Source organism: Schistocerca piceifrons, chromosome 9 (assembly GCF_021461385.2).
Source record: "Schistocerca piceifrons isolate TAMUIC-IGC-003096 chromosome 9, iqSchPice1.1, whole genome shotgun sequence".
NCBI lineage: Eukaryota > Metazoa > Arthropoda > Insecta > Orthoptera > Acrididae > Schistocerca > Schistocerca piceifrons.
In genome coordinates this window covers 148343849-148361222 of record NC_060146.1, presented here as the reverse complement: position 1 = coordinate 148361222, position 17374 = coordinate 148343849, and the positions used below count along the sequence as shown (strand labels likewise).

Genomic DNA, 17374 nt, shown 5'->3' with positions numbered 1-17374 from the left:
TTCTGAAATGCAATGCTTCACTATGAACGACCTTACTGTCTTCTGAGCGCAGCAGCAAACCACCTACATAAAAGAAAACATTGTGGCAGTAGATTAAGCTTTGATTTTAGCAACTGTGTTCCGCAGAGCGCATTGTGGCGATACGCAACTAAAAATCAAAATTTTTGAGGGAAGACGGGGGAGGATATTCAAACTTGCTAGATCTCAGTGATACTGAAATTCATTGTCTGACTACTACAATCATCTTTTAAAAAGTTACTTGTCATGAAAAACATCACTCCACCATTAAATGAAATACTGAAATGGTAAAGGTGAGGCAAGTCTGTAACTTCTGAATGCACGCCATGTGAACTGATTACTTTATTACGTCTGAGCGCTGAAACTAACTAACCCAAACCAATAAAAAAATCCTACTAAAACTTTCAAATTTTCAAACAGATTAGAAATTATGCATAAGCAGGCAGTGCGACAGTGCAGCAACAACAACAGTACCTGGAAAACATCACTTCTGAAATTATAATGTTCCAAACCGTGATCCACAATTTGAATCCACCATATCTTTATCTCTGTGCTCTGCAAGCTAGTTCCACTTCCACGCCGCTCAGTAGGATGACCAACACACGACTCACTAGCTTCGCTTAGAATGCTACAGCAACAACAATGCTACTACCAATCAAAGATTACATTGCTTGCACTCTGACCCTCTGTGACGAGACACATCGACAACTGAATACCTCGGTTTGAAAAATATCCAGTGTGCAGATATGAAGTCTGACACGTCGAAAGAAATAGAGCTTAAATCATCTTTCAAAAAATGGTTCTGAGCACTATGGGACTTAACATCTATGGTCATCAGTCCCCTAGAACTACTTAAACCTATCTAACCTAAGGACATCACACAACACCCAGTCATCACGAGGCCGAGAAAATCCCTGACCCCGCCGGGAATCGAACCCGGGAACCCGGGCGTGGGAAGCGAGAACACTATCGCACGACCACGAGCTGCGGACTAAAACCTCTTTCTTGAATACGAAAAAGAAGCTAGAAACCTTACTATATCAGCATTTTGGATTGTCGGGAAGTCTGTTACAACTTAAAGGTGCTCATGTGTTCAGTCGTAATATTTGGTATTGGGCAAACCATTGGTATCCCGATCTATGTGTCTTCGCATTATTAGCTTGTTTCTTTGTAGTCTACCCGCCCCTTTCGTTTGTACCTGTAACCGGGGTACAGAACATGTATGGTACCACCTCGTGGCTGCCAGCTGGGAAGTATTAAATGCCCGATGGTTGGAGGGAAAGCCATTTTACCTGTTCCTTTGTCTATTAGAGACAGTCCGTAGGTGTTCATTGTCTTCGTAGTTGCTGGCTCTACGACTAGCCGCTTTGCGTCATAACAGAATGACGGATTACGAGGCGAGAGGTTTACGACCCAAGTCGCACGGTTTTTGTGACTACACTGGATTCTCCTTTCTCCAGAGCCCTCCCGTTCCGGTACTCAATCCCCTAGCTCGGCACACAATATAAAAGACGAACCCGGGTCTCCGAAGACAGCGCAGTCTCCACACAGAACACCTGCAGGGCGACCAAGAGACAGCATGAAGGGTGCAGTAAGTCCGCAATTTGGCTGAATGTTCATTACAAAGCTACTCGTTAGGTCGGTTGCATTTATTGGAGGATACTTTGCATCGTTTCGGCTCCTCATTTTACCAAAATCATTGTATCTAGTACGCCACTGTGCGAGCTGTTATCTGCACCATCTCTACGGGATAGATATTTAGAGTGTTGAAAAATGTTTTCGCTTTCTGTTCTAGAAGACGATACTTCAGGTTGTCGAAGTAGTTCTTCGCGTAATGTGCACAGTCTTCGTTTGTTTCGTAATAGTAGTACTGGTAGTATCATTGTTTCGAAATCAGACTGCAAATATAAGAGTCGAAGAATATGGAAGGGAAGCAGTGATTGAGAAGGGAGTGAGACAGGGTTGTAGACAATTGTCGACGTTACTCAGTCTGGACATCGAGCAACCTGTAAAGGAAAATAAGGACTAAGGAATTAAAGATCGACAAGAAGCAAAAAATCTTTGAAGTTTGCCAATTGCATTTTAAGTCTTTCAGACAGCAAATGACTTGGAAGAGCAGCTGAACAGAATGCATGTTATCTAAAAAAGAGGGTGTGAATGAATATTAACAAAAATAATATAATATTTGGTTGGCGTCCACTTACTTAGGGAAAGATGATTATCGTGACGAAATTAGAGAAATCAGAGATCGCACGGAAAGATTTGACTGTTCATTTTGCCTCGCGCTGTTTGCCAGTGGAACAGAAGTGGAATGGTCTTAACTGTGAACTGAGTTGGAGAGACGTAATGGACAGTGATCGAATTAAATCAGGAGACGCTGAGAGAATTAGATTAAGAAATGAGACACTAAAAACGACTGCAAAGTGACTGATGATGGTTAAAGGAGAGTGGATATAAAATTCAGACTGACAGAACCACGTAGGGCACTTACGAAAAATTAAAAAAAAAAAAAAATAAACAAGAAAAACGACGTACCACAAAAGAATTATCCGAATTGGACGGAAATCGGTAGGTATGGTGAACATATACAGACAAAGACGTGATTACAATTTCCGAAAAATTGGATGATTTATTCAAGAGAAAGACCTTCACAAACTGAGCACGTCATTAGCGCGTTGGTCCATCACTGGTCCTTGCGCAGGCAGTTATTTGGCTGAGCACTGATTGATAGAATTGCTGGATGTCCTTCTAAGGAGTATCGTGCCAAATTTTGTCCAACTGGCGCATTAGATCGAGAAAATCCCGAGATAGTTGGATGGCCTTGCCTATAATGCTCCAACTGTTCTCAATTGGGTAGGCATGCGGCGACTTTGTTGGCGAAGGTAGGGTTTGGCTAGCACGAAGAAAAGCAGCAGAAACTCTCGCCATGTGCGTGACGGCGGGAGGGGGGGGGGGGCGGGGCGGGGGAGGGGTCCGTTATCTTGCTGAAATATCAGCCCAGGATGGCTTGCCATGTAGGGCAACAAAACGGGGCGTAGAATGTAGTCGACGTACCGCTGTGCTTTAAGGTGCCGCGGATGACAACCATAGAGGTCCTGCAATGAAATGAAATGGCACCCTATACCATCACTCTTGGTTGTCGACCCGTATGGTAGGTGACAATATCCCACCGTTATCCAGGGCGTCTCTTGGGCTGAATTCGAAGCGCGACTCATTATTGGAGACAATTCTACTCAATTCAATGAGATTCCGGGCCGAATGTGCCCGACAACACTTCAAAAGGGGTTGCTGATGTGCAGAGGTCAATGACAGTCGGCGCAAAGGGCGCCGTGGGCTCAGTCCCCTTTCTGTGGTGTTTGTGATCACTGAAGCCACATTTGCACGGCGGATCGGTGACATGATGAATCGGGGCTCCGACTGGCTCTCTGACGATTTCTCGGTCCTCTTGTTCAGTCGTCTCAGTACTTCGACCGCCTTCTTCTTGACACTACTCATTCCTGCGAACATAGTGGCATCGCTCCTATTCAAATATCGAGCGATTCGCCGAGTATTCCAACTGGCTTTGAGCCAACTACACGTCGGCTCTCAAATGCTGAGATCTGCGTATATTGTGGACGCACCTCTCTGCGAGGCGTAGTTACTGTCCAACTGACCACTGGAATGAAATTAGGACAGACTTTATGTCCTTATATAACCATGTTCCATATTTACTACACTTGACAGCTGCGCGGTGAAACTGCACTGCAGCGTCACACACTCATCTCCTGGTCGCCAAAGTTTACAATTTTCCACGTTGAATCCACATCTGTATGAATGTCAGTTTGTGAACTTTTCCATAACTCCTTCGTGGCGTGCCTTTTTTTTCTGAGAGTAACTTACACAAATTCAAGTGCTAGGATGTCTTTTACCTAGACATTTGTATGGGATGCACCCTTGTGGTAAACTGGTACTAAGCGATAAACAGTTCAGACAAGAGGATAATAGAACCTTTCGAAATGTGGCGCTACAAAAGAATGTTGAAGATTAAGTGGGTAAATGGAATAATTAATGTGGATGTACCGAACTAAATTGTGGAAAAAGGATATTTATGGCACAACTTGACTTATAGAAGGTATCAGTTAACAGAACATATTCTGAAGCTTCAAAGAAAAGTCAGTTTGGTACTGGAGGTAGAAGTGTGTGTGTGTGTGTGTGTGTGTGGTTGGGAGAAAGGGCGACAGAGTGAAGAATAAAGTAAACCGGTTCAAACGACTGAAGGTTACAGTGGTTATTCAAAGACGAAGATGCGTACACAGGATAGAATATCGTGGAGAGTTGCATCAAGCCATCCTTGAACTGAAGACCACAACAGCAATATTCTATCTTGTCTTCGATGGGACGTTAAACCCTAACCTACGTTCCTTTTTTCTTCGGAACTGCCACAATCAGCCCTACAACGTCTAGAACTACGCATTAGATACTGATATAGTTCGTTTTCAATTATTATTATTATTATTATTATTATTATTATTATTATTATTTAGCTCCCAAATACTTATTCTTTCTTGCTGTTCGTTGTTCCCTTCTTTCTTCTGTCGCTGTCTCTCCTCTTTCCTTTTCTGTTTTCTTCTGGAAACGCTTGTTTTTCTTTTTTTACCATTCCCGCGAATTCAGATCTGTTTCCCATGTTTTTGTCTGTTATTCTCAACTCCTGTAGATCTTTCTTAGCTTCTATAAACCATGAAATTTGGATTTTTGTCAAAGAATTTGAATCTTTCTCTCAATTGCAATACTTTTTCCAGCTTTTTGTTTCCATTATTTGAAACGGTCGCAATATGTAACTCTGCGCTTTCTCGTCGTATCTATTACATTCTCAATTTTTTCATCCTTGTTGCTTCTCAATTTTCAAATACAATTTTCCTACTTTGAACGGAAGATTGTTCGAATGATTCTTCTTCCTTTCCTTCTCAAAATTGTGTAGCCGTTTGGCTGTGTTTAAAAAGAAGCATCTTCAACTACTTTGTCAACACCCTTTAACATCATCTCTGCACTCCTTAGTATTCTACGGATGGCTTACAACAACAGCACACTTCTTAAGATACTGAGCCACGTACGTACCAAGTTCAGTTGAACTTGGCTTGGTTGTTTCAGACTTCCATTTTTATGTCACTGTTTTCCCACCGTCACAACAGCCTTGGTATGGGTGTCTCACTCCGATGGTAATATTCTCCTGGTACGAAGTCGCAGGCATGATTTGAGTGAAATGACTCTACACTTACAGATCTGTTTTGGAGCTGTCATATATGTATTTTTGTATGCGTACACTGTTTGACTGACAATGCTCTTCCGACTGTGTTCACAGTGTGTGTGGTTAGTTGTGGCTGCCTCCGTGGTCGGTGCATTGGGAACTGGAGAAACTGTACCGCAACCCGTGGATAACAAAAAGAACGAGAAGCGGGGTCTCTACGACTTGGGGTGAGTGAAAGAAGATTGCTTAATTCAGCTCTCTAGATACGACGCTCGAACGGTTAATTTCGCTCTCCTCCGACTATAAACTTCATTAAATAAGTAGTGTCGAGACAATGGCGTTCTCTTCAGCCTTCGACCACTCACTGCACTGTAGTGTCGTTTGTGACCAGCGCATGCGTTACTGTGTTCAAAATAATGTAGGCAATCAAGATTTTCGCTTTGCACTCGACTATAATTTGGTCCAGTTATGTCGAGTTAGTCATTTAAGTTATTCATTGCTAATGGTCTTCAGCATGGCAACACACGAGTGGTAGTGTAGCGTAAATGGTTTCGACTTTCGGGCTAGTTAGCTTCGGATGATTTGTTTTAAAAATAAGAAAAAGACGGATAATGAAGTACCAAACAACTAAATTAGAAAATAAAACTAACTTCTGAACGCAATTACACGTCAAAGAACAACTAGAAGGCCAGGACAGGAGCCATCACTGTAAACATATCTGATGTCTGATTAGTGGAACTGAAGGCTACTAAACGGCTAGTCCGGTGCACGGTGTACTGTACCAGTTGGAGGTTCTTTATCTAACGGCTTCAGGGTAACTAAAATTAGATTTTCAATATCTCGTTGAATGTTAAAATTTAAAACGCTATCATAATCTACTCCTTAAGAGATACAATCTCGTATTAAAGGTTTGACACAGTAAGACGATTACAGCAATTAGACACTCTGCAAATGTCTTGAGCCACCGTAGCTCATGACGCGCAAATTACCCAGTCAATATTCACCCAGTATTTGTAAGTAGAACAGTTAGCGACTTTAAACAATCTTTACACATCATTTCAGAACTTTACGAAACTTTTTCTCACTAACAACCGCCTCATCCCTTCCCCTCCCCCCTTTCATCCAGCAACCCCCCCCCCCCCACACACACACAAAGACAGATACGCGGATACAAAATGATGAAAGGAAAAAAGTTTACCGGGTGTAGAAAAATTTCCGCTACCAGTCAAAGTAAAAGATTATCTATTCGTCATACGACTGGTTTCGGGCTTGTGCCTGTCCTCAGGTGTTTATACATTGATGCTCATGTTTATATTGTTGGAGATCAATAATGATGAAGCATCTGCATTATAATTATGCTGTGGTGACAATTTTTCCACTCAGTTGCACATCTGTTATCATTTTCACGTCCATTTGCCTACATAGCCTAGATGTTTGTATGTAAACACAGTGTACATCACGAGTGCACGACGCATTATAGAAATATGGAGCTAAATTTTGTAAAACTGAAACATGGACGTGAAAGTGATAATAAATGTGCAACTGAGTGGACAAACTGTCACCACGACATAATTATAATAAATATGCTTCATCTTTATTGATCTCCACCAATATAAACATGTACATCAATGCATTAAACACCCGACGATGGGCACAGGCCCGAAACCGGTAGTGTGACGATTTAACAAACTTTTATTGTGACTGGTAGCGCAAATTTTTCTGCACCCTATAAACGAGCAGTCATGGAGTTCAACAGCAGCCACTATGGATAAAATTCACAAAAAGTTCACCACCTATAACATTTTCATTCAATAGAACTTCTGCATGGGATATGCCATTTTAATTTATTACTTCTTTACGACACGACTGACCAATTAAAATTGCTACACCACGAAGATGACGCACTACAGACGCGAAATTTAACCGACAGGAAGAAGATGCCGTCATATGCAAATGATTAGCTTTTCAGAGCACTCACACAAGGTTGGCGCCGGAAACGACACCTACAACGTGCTGACATGAGGAAATTTTCCAACCGATTTCTCATACACAAACAGCAGTTGACCGGCATTGCCTGGTGAAACTTTGTTGTTATGCCTCGTGTAAGGATGAGAAATGCGTACCATCACGTTTCCGACTAAGCTAAAGGTCGGATTGTAGCCTATCGCGATTGCGGTTTATCGTATCGCGACATTGCTGCTCGCGTTGGTCGAGACCCAATGACTGTTAGCAGAATATGGAATCGGTGGGTTCAGGAGGGTAATACGGAACGCCGTGCTGGACCCCAACGGCCTCGTATCACTAGTAGTCGAGATGACAGGCATCTTATCCGCATGGCTGTAACGGATTGTGCAGCCACGTCTCGATCTCTGAGTCAGCAGATGGGGACGTTTGCAAGACAGCAACGATCTGCACGAACAGTTCGACGACGTTTGCAGCAGTATGTACTATCAGCTCGGAGACCATGGCTGCAGTTACCCTTGACGCTGCATCACAGACAGGAGCGCCTGCGATGGTGTACTCAACGGCGAACCTGGGAGCACGAATGGCAAAACGTCATTTTTTCGGATGAATCCAGGTTCTGTTTACAGCATCATGATGCTCGCATTCGCGTTTGGCGGCATTGCGGTGAACGCACATTGGAAGCGTGTATTCGTCATTGCCATACTGGCGTATCACTCGGCGTGACGGTATGGCGTGCCATTGGTTACACGTCTCGGTCACCTCTTGTTCGCATTGACGGCACTTTGAACAGTGGACGTTACATTTCAGATGTGTTACGACACGTGGCTCTACCCTTCATTCGATCCCTGCGAAACCCTACATTTCAGCAGGAAAATGCACGACCGCATGTTGCAGGTCCTGTACGGGTCTTTCTGGATACAGAAAAAGTTCGACTGCTGCCCTGGCCAGCACATTCTCCAGATATCTCACCAATTGAAAACGCCTGGTCAATGATTAGCCGAGCAACTGGCTCGTAGCAATAAGCCAGTCACTACTCTTGATGAACTGTGGTACCGCATTGAAGCTGCATGGGCAGCTGTACCTGTACACGCCATCCAAGCTCTGTTTGACTCAATGCCCAGGCGTATCAAGGCTGTTATTACAGCCAGAGGTGGTTGTTCTAGGTACTGATTTCTCAGGATTTATGCACCAAAATTGCGCGAAAAATGTAATCACATGTCAGTTCTAGTATAATATATTTGTCCAATGAATACCCGTTTATCATCTGCATTTCTTCTCGGTGTAGCAATTTTAATGGCCGATAGTGTACTAACTCCCATTTAAACACATTTTGCTGATGGTAGCGACATGTACACTGGATGTTCAGGAATTGGACAAAAATTTGGAGACACCTCGAGAAACGCATTCTTCATCATATAAATGCAGTTGCCAGCCAGGCCTGGAGTTAGTGTTGTGCTGCTGTATTTGGCTATGAGTGGCACCTGTCTAATGTCCTCAATTCGTTGCAAGATTCTGTCGTGGTGAGAACAGCGTTCTCTGTAATTGTGTGTGCGTTAAGTCGGGGTACGTGGGTAAATTGTTGCCAGTCGTATGGTGGGTGCTTCCGTAACCAACGCTGCTGACGCACCATGTCAAAGAGATATACCCCATCAGAGCAACATCATCCGATAAGGCACAACGCGGAAGGAAGTGCTTGTTGAGTGGTCGTGACATACAGTCATTGAAGAGGATTCCGATGAAGAATGAAAGGGTATTTGGTGGGCCCCATGGTTACTTATTTCATCGTTCCGTGACCATGTCTCTATTTTGCAGGAAGAGTAGTATAACTGTTGTGTAGATAGTTCCACGTAGTCAGCGCGTACACAACTTTCCCACTAGAGCGCGCCCCGCTAAGCACAACAGTGCAGGCGCAGCGCTCGTCTGTCTCCGCACTACTAGATGGCGCTGTCTTAGAGACGGACCAAATTCTGCTTCCGCCGATCCGCGTATTAATATGTAACACAGCCAGTGAGATTGCTGCTAACGCAGAACCTTTTCTCCTCGCGGATCACATTCGCGCTGTGATACATGAACACGCAAGGTATTATAACGAGTGTACAGACCTCCGATTACCAGTCTACATTAGTCTGTACCAGCCCGTACGAGTTCTACATTTGTCTGTACCAGTCTTTAGTCAAGTTTCAGTTTGCGCCTAATAAGATTACCATATTCCTATACATAGCCATGAAGATAAATGTATAGACACTTTTGTCAAGTATCAGAGATATATGTGAGAATAAGATTAACGTACCAATACCAAAGAAACACCAGATTATCAGTTGTAGATAGCCTCCAGAACCAAGTTAAGTAATTTTTATGTTTGTTATTATTTTAATAAATGTGTGTGAAAATTACTCAAGTTCTGTTTAAAGTTGGTCACCGTCAATCTGCTACTCTAAGTGTGCGCGTGGCCTTTCTATCGTCTGACCTAACAGCAGAAGATAAACGCGCCACGATAAGACCACGAGACATATTGCTGACACTCGCCTACTTCGTTAGAGCGACAAGTCAAATTATCTGGTGGTGTGTGTACCGAAGGTCTTACAGTACACACACCACTATACATTCCCTTGAAACCAGACAGGACCTGTATTTACCAATTCCGAAACGACTAAAAGCCATTTTGAACGTAAACGGTTTTCCTGCTGCGTAATTAGACATGGTTGGTAAACGCGATTTTCCGAAATCCCTTTACTGAGGAAGGCGAGTCGCGTGGGATTAGCCGAGCGGTCTAACGCGCTGCAGTCATGGACAGTGCGGCTCGTCCCGGCGGAGGTTCGAGTCCTCCCTCGGGCATGGGTGTGTTTGTTTGTCCTTAGGATAATTTAGGTTCAGTAGTGTGTAAGCTCAGGGACGATAACCTTAGCAGTCAAGTCCCACAAGATTTCACATACATTTGAATATTTGAGGAAGGAGAATATGCCAGACTTCGAATCAAGAATAACTGCCAACACCACTAATTTAGAAGTTCATACGCTCGGTGTAGCGAAGCAGCTTAAATCAATAAAGGCAAGACCTCTAGTCCACATACTATACCAGATAGGTTCCTTTCAGAGTATGCTGATGCAATAGCTGAGCGCTTAAATCAGATACAACTGCTCACTCATCGAAAGATCGAGACGTAAAGGCATGTTGCACATGCCACACCAGTACTCAAGCAAGGCAATACGATCAATCCGCTGAATTGAGAGCCATACCACGAACATCAATTTGCGACTGTATTTTGAAATATATCCTGCGTTCAAACAACACGAATTACCTCAGAGAAAACTCATTTACTGCCGGCCGCTGTGGCCGAGTGGTTCTAGGCGCTTCAGTCCAGAACCGCGCTGCTGCTACGGTGGCAGGTTCGAATCCTGCCTCGGGCATGGATGTGTGTGATGTCCTTAGGTTAGTTAGCTTTAACTAGTTCTAAGTCTAGGGGACTCATGACCTCAGATGTGAAGTCCCATAGTGCTTACAAGGGGAGGCCGCCAATTGTGAAATTCAGATTCGATTCATACTGCGCACAAGAAAAGCTCATGGCCAGAGGTGTAATGTGGCAAAGCACCAAGATGCACTTCTCAGCCGTTGTCGAGAAAATTGACAGTTAAAAGCAACCGTTGCCGTGAAATACTCTCTACGATTAATAATTTTCTACAGCATCGTGGCGCAGCGGTAAACGCTCGGGTTCGTAATCCGAAGGTCGCCGGATCGAATCTCGCGCCATGCAACCCTTTCTTTGTATTTGTTTTTTGTAATTCAAATATATATATATATATATATATAATTCCCGGCAATCAGTTGCAACAATTATGCATATAATAAGTTGATGAAAGTCGTTTGTCGTGCAAAAACTGGCGACTTCGGACATCATTATGTTTTCCGCAAACAAAGTTCTATTTCACAAATGTTATTAATTGTCTTCATAATGTTAACCATGTATAGTTAACGGAAGACGTAGAAACGGTATTCCGAAACGAATACGCGTAGCGTAAGTCAAACGTTCGAATTAGAATAGAGACCTCACGAACACAAATTTGCTGCGGCATGTATGAAATATAAACTCCGTTACTCGCTCGTTACACTTGAAGGACAGATGTTGAATGGGCCGAAACGAGCCGCCGCATAACAGCGTAGTTGCCTGCTAACTTCGAAAGAAGGTAGATGCGGTGCCTAGCGCAACTTATAACATCGTCGAAAATCAGTGCGGACGGGAGAGCTTTGGTACACCCTGTTAAAAAAACGGAAAAATGGAGGCGGTACAATTGGAGAGCGATCCGCCTTCACCAACATGCGTAAGCAATTCATTAATAGTTTTTTTATATATATATATATATATATATATATATATATATATATATATATATATATATATATATATATTTGAATTACAAAAAACTAATAATAAAAAGAAATTGCATGGCGCGAGATTCGATCCGGCGACCTTCGGATTACGAACCCGAACGCTTACCGCTGCGCCAAGACGCTGTGGAAAGTTGTTAATCGTAGAGAGTATTTCACGGCAACGGTTTCTTTTAACTGTCGATTTTCTCGACAACGGCTGAGAAGTGCATCTTGGTGCTTTGCCACATTACACCTCTGGCCATGAGCTTTTATTATGCGCAGTATGAATCGAATCTGAATTTCACAATTGGCGGCCACCCCTTGTTAGAGCCAAGCTCATTTACTGACAAATAGCCAACACGAATTCAGAAAATAACGTTCTTGTGAAACATAACTAGCTCTTTATTCTCGCGAAGTGCTGAGTACTACCGACTGGGGATGTCGAATGGATTCCATAATTTTAGACTTCTAGAAAGCTTCTGACATCGTTCCTCACAAGCGACTTCTAGTCAGATTCTGTTCCTACGGAATATCGCCTTAGTTGTACCACTCGATATGTGATTTCCTGTCGGAAAAGTCACAGTTCGTAGTAACTGAAGGAAAGTCATCGAATAAACTGGAAGTGATGTCTAGCGTTCGCCAGATAAGTGTTATCGGCCTCCTGTCGTTCCTGAGCTGTGTGCACGATTTAGAATGCGATCTGAGCATCCCTCGTAGATTGCCTGGAGATGATGCTGTCATTTATCGTCTTGCAAACTCATCAGATGATCAAAACAAATTTCAAAATGATTTAGACAAGATATCTGTACGTTGCATAAAGTAGCAGTTAACTTTAAACAATGAAAAGTGTGAAGTCATCCACGTGAATACTAAAAGGAATCCGTTAAATTTCGTTTACGCGATAGTAATAAAAATGTCGTGTGACTAGGGCCTCCCGTCGGGTAGACCGTTCGCCGGATGCAAGTCTTTCGATTTGATGCCACTTCGGCGACTTGCGCGTCGATGGGGGTGAAATGATGATGATTAGGACAACACAACACCCAGTCCCTGAGCGGGGAAAATCTCCGACGCAGCCGGGAATCGAACCCGGGCCATTGGGATTGACATTCTGTCGCACTGACCACTCAGCTAGCGGGGGGGTGGACGTTTACACCATAAAACACACAAATCTAAAGAGTGTGAATCCAAGTAGGGATTGCAGTCACAAACCATTTAAATTGGAAAGAACACATAGATAATGTTGTGGGGAAAGCAAGTCAGACAGCGATTTATTGGTAGAACACTTAGAAGATGCAAGAGGGCTTCCAAAGAGACAGCAAACATAACGCTAGCCCGTCCTCTTTCGGAGTACGGTTGAAGGGTATGGGATGTGCATCAGATAGAACTGACTGAGGACGACGAAAAAGTTAAAAGAAGGGCAGCTCGTTTTGCTTTATAGCGAAACAGAGGAGAGAGTGCCACGAATATGACAAGCGGGTTCGATAACAGCCATTAAAACAAAGGCGTTTGGCGTTGCGGTAGGATTTTCTCGTTGTTGTTGTTGTTGTTGTTGTGGTCTTCAGTCCTGAGACTGGTTTGATGCAGCTCTCCATGCTACTCTATCCTGTGCAAGCTTCTTCATCTCCCAGTACCTACTGCAACCTACATCCTTCTGAATCTGTTTAGTATATTAATCTCTTGGTCTCCCTCTACGATTTTTACCCTCTACGCTTCCCTCCAATACTAAACTGGTGATCCCTCGATGTCTCAGAACGTGTCCTACCAACCGATCCCTTCTTCTGGTCAAGTTGTGTCACAAACATCTCTTGTCCCCAAGCCTATTCAATACCTCCTCATTAGTTATATGATCTACCCATCTAATCTTCAGCATTCTTCTGTAGCACCACATTTCGAAAGCTTCTATTCTCTTCTTGTCCAAACTATTTATCGTCCATGTTTCACTCCCATACATGGCTACACTCCATACAAATACTTTCAGAAATGACTTCCTGACACTTAAATCTATACTCGATGTTAACAAATTTCTCTTCTTCAGAAACGCTTTCCTTGCCATTGCCGGTCTACATTTTATATCCTCTCTACTTCGACCATCATCAGTTATTTTGCTCCACAAACAGCAAAACTCCTTTACTACTTTAAGTGTCTCATTTCCCAATCTAATTCCCTCAGCATCACCCGATTTAATTCGACTACATTCCATTATCCACGTTTTGCTTTTGTTGATGTTCGTCTTATATCCTCCTTTCAAGACACTGTCCATTCCGTTCAACTGCTCTTCCAAGTCCTTTGCTGTCTCTGATACAATTACAATGTCATCGGCAAACCTCAAAGTTTTTATTTATTCTCCATGGATTTTAGTACCTACTCCGAATTTTTCTTTTGTTACCTTTAATGTTTGCTCAATATACAGATTGAATAACATTGGGGAGAGGCTACAACCCTGTCTCACTCCCTTCCCAACCACTGCTTCCCTTTCATGCCTTTCGACTTTTATAACTGCCATCTGGTTTCTGTACAATTTGTAAATAGCCTTTCGCTTCCTGTATTTTACCCCTGCCACCTTCAGAATTTGAAAGAGAGTATTCCAGTCAACATTGTCAAAAGCTTTCTCTAAGTCTACAAATGCTAGAAACGTAGGTTTGCCTTTTCTTAATCTAGCTTCTAAAATACACTCCTGGAAATTGAAATAAGAACACCGTGAATTCATTGTCCCAGGAAGGGGAAACTTTATTGACACATTCCTGGGGTCAGATACATCACATGATCACACTGACAGAACCACAGGCACATAGACACAGGCAACAGAGCATGCACAATGTCGGCACTAGTACAGTGTATATCCACCTTTCGCAGCAATGCAGGCTGCTATTCTCCCATGGAGACGATCGTAGAGATGCTGGATGTAGTCCTGTGGAACGGCTTGCCATGCCATTTCCACCTGGCGCCTCAGTTGGACCAGCGTTCGTGCTGGACGTGCAGACCGCGTGAGACGACGCTTCATCCAGTCCCAAACATGCTCAATGGGGGACAGATCCGGAGATCTTGCTGGCCAGGGTAGTTGACTTACACCTTCTAGACCACGTTGGGTGGCACGGGATACATGCGGACGTGCATTGTCCTGTTGGAACAGCAAGGTCCCTTGCCGGTCTAGGAATGGTAGAACGATGGGTTAGATGACGGTTTGGATGTACCGTGCACTATTCAGTGTCCCCTCGACGATCACCAGTGGTGTACAGCCAGTGTAGGAGATCGCTCCCCACACCATGATGCCGGGTGTTGGCCCTGTATGCCTCGGTCGTATGCAGTCCTGATTGTGGCGCTCACCTGCACGGCGCCAAACACGCATACGACCATCATTGGCACCAAGGCAGAAGCGACTCTCAACGCTGAAGACGACACGTCTCCATTCGTCCCTCCATTCACGCCTGTCGCGACACCACTGGAGGCGGGCTGCACGATGTTGGGGCGTGAGCGGAAGACGGCCTAACGGTGTGCGGGACTGTAGCCCAGCTTCATGGAGACGGTTGCGAATGGTCCTCGCCGATACCCCAGGAGCAACAGTGTCCCTAATTTGCTGGGAAGTGGCGGTGCGGTCCCCTACGGCACTGCGTAGGATCCTACGGTCTTGGCGTGCATCCGTGCGTCGCTGCGGTCCGGTCCCAGGTCGACGGGCACGTGCACCTTCCGCCGACCACTGGCGACAACATCGATGTACTGTGGAGACCTCACGCCCCACGTGTTGAGCAATTTGGCGGTACGTCCACCCGGCCTCCCGCATGCCCACTATACGCCCTCGCTCAAAGTCCGTCAACTGCACATACGGTTCACGTCCACGCTGTCGCGGCATGCTACCAGTGTTATAGACTGCGATGGAGCTCCATATGACACGGCAAACTGGCTGACACTGACGGCGGCGGTGCACAAATGCTGCGCAGCTAGCGCCATTCGACGGCCAACACCGCGGTTCCTGGTGTGTCCGCTGTGCCGTGCGTGTGATCATTGCTTGTACAGCCCTCTCGCAGTGTCCGGAGCAAGTATGGTGGGTCAGACACACCGGTGTCAATGTGTTCTTTTTTCCATTTCCAGGAGTGTAGGTCGTTGGGTCAGTATTGCCTCACGTGTTCCAACATTTCTACGGATTTAAGTATTCTTTTTTCCCCGCATCTGTTGGAGAGTGTATTGGTGAAAAAATAGCTTGAATGTGGTTCGATGAACCCTCTGCCAGGTACTTAATTGTGAATTGGAGATTAATCATGCAGATGTAGATGTAATGTTCTATGTTTATTGATGTTTCCATATTTTTGTCCACTGCCTGTACGTGCTAAATTACATCCCTGTACAGCAGGTAGGTCAGGATATAAAGCGTCAGAGACAGTGCGAAGCGAAAAAGATCAGCTTTTGATTAAAGCGGAGCTCTAATTACCCGGGCTACACTCACTCAGTGTTTGACAATAAGAGCACTTACTGCCTTCCAGCAAACTTCAAACATAATTCCAAACCTACTCCAAACTTTCTCCCGCTTACTTTCTTAACGTCGAATATTTAACGTAGTAACTCATTCCTTAAATAATCAGAGGTCTGAAGCTTTTTTACACATATGAGATCGATTCTATAGAGTATCGGAGGTGTGGTATTAATTAGCTAACAGTTCAAAACTGGTATGGCTTTGATACCAGATGTGAGGTTAACAACATTCATAAAATAAACCCGACTATGAATATACACTATATTATAGTTTAAAGAAGCGACGTCCTTAACGAAACGTGTCTCGAAGTACTTTCTGTTCTGTTAGAATGTCCCTTCTGACGTCTCGCAATCGTCACACCTGCCACCTACAGCTACTAGTTTGGTACTCGCAGATCGAGCCTGGCCTGCAGCATCTTATCCGCTGGGGGTAAAAAATACTGGGTGAGCCAAAAGGGACTTTACAGCTTTGGAATGATACAGAAATTTTTCGAGATAACTTATAGAATCGGTAGATGTGTCATTTTGTGGCAAAGAGTCTCAAGTTTCACATACAAGCGTCAAGTGCCCTATTTGACTACAATTTGTGAATCGCCAAACAACCCACCGGTGATCAGTTTATTCCCACACTCGTTGCAGCAGATCGGGTATAACTTGTGCAGCCACAGAGTAAATTAGATTTTTTCAGGTCGGTTAAATTCTTTTGTTGGTGAGGAACATACCTGCTGTCTTTAATGAAACCCCAGAGAAAAAAATCCACTGGTGTCAAGTCTGGGGAGCGAGGTGGCCATGCGATTGGCCCTTCACAGACAATCCACCGACCTGTGAAGCGATTATCGAGGAAACCTCGCAGTTCTTGAGAAAATGGGGTCGTGCAACCGTCTTGCTGACAGTAAACCATCCCAGCCCGCCCGGTTAGCCGTGCGGTCTAACGCACGGCTTTCCGGATTGGGAAGGAGCGCCTGGTCCCCGGCACGAATCCGCCTGGCGGACTTGTGTCGAGGTCCGGTGAGCCGGCCAGTCTGTGGATGGTTTTTAGGCGCTTTTCCAACTACCTCGGCTAATGCGGGCTGGTTCCCCTTATTCCGCCTCAGCTACACTATGTCGGCGATTGCTGCGCAAACGAGTTCTCCACGTACACATTCACCACCATTACCACGCAAACATAGGGGCTACACTCGTCTGGTGTGAGACGTTCCCTGGGGGGACCACCGGGGGCCGAACCGCACAATAACCCTGAAAGAGTGGTTGGGTGTAGGACGGCGGAGGAGTGGACTGCGGTAGTCGTCATGGGGTTGTGGACCACTGCGGTTGCAGTGGGACGGAGCCTCTCCG

At 44.6% G+C, this 17374-nt stretch overlaps 1 protein-coding gene across 1 annotated transcript in view; it reads left to right on the top strand.

Annotated features, from left to right (window-relative positions):
• Positions 1-1597: 1597 nt before the first annotated feature.
• Positions 1598-17374, top strand: part of LOC124716773 (glycine-rich cell wall structural protein-like) — a 57589-nt gene continuing 41812 nt past the window's right edge. The window contains exons 1-2 of the mRNA XM_047243320.1: positions 1598-1609; positions 5360-5472. Of these exons, the coding sequence (XP_047099276.1) occupies positions 1598-1609; positions 5360-5472 (125 nt within the window). The remainder of the gene's footprint in view (positions 1610-5359; positions 5473-17374) is intronic.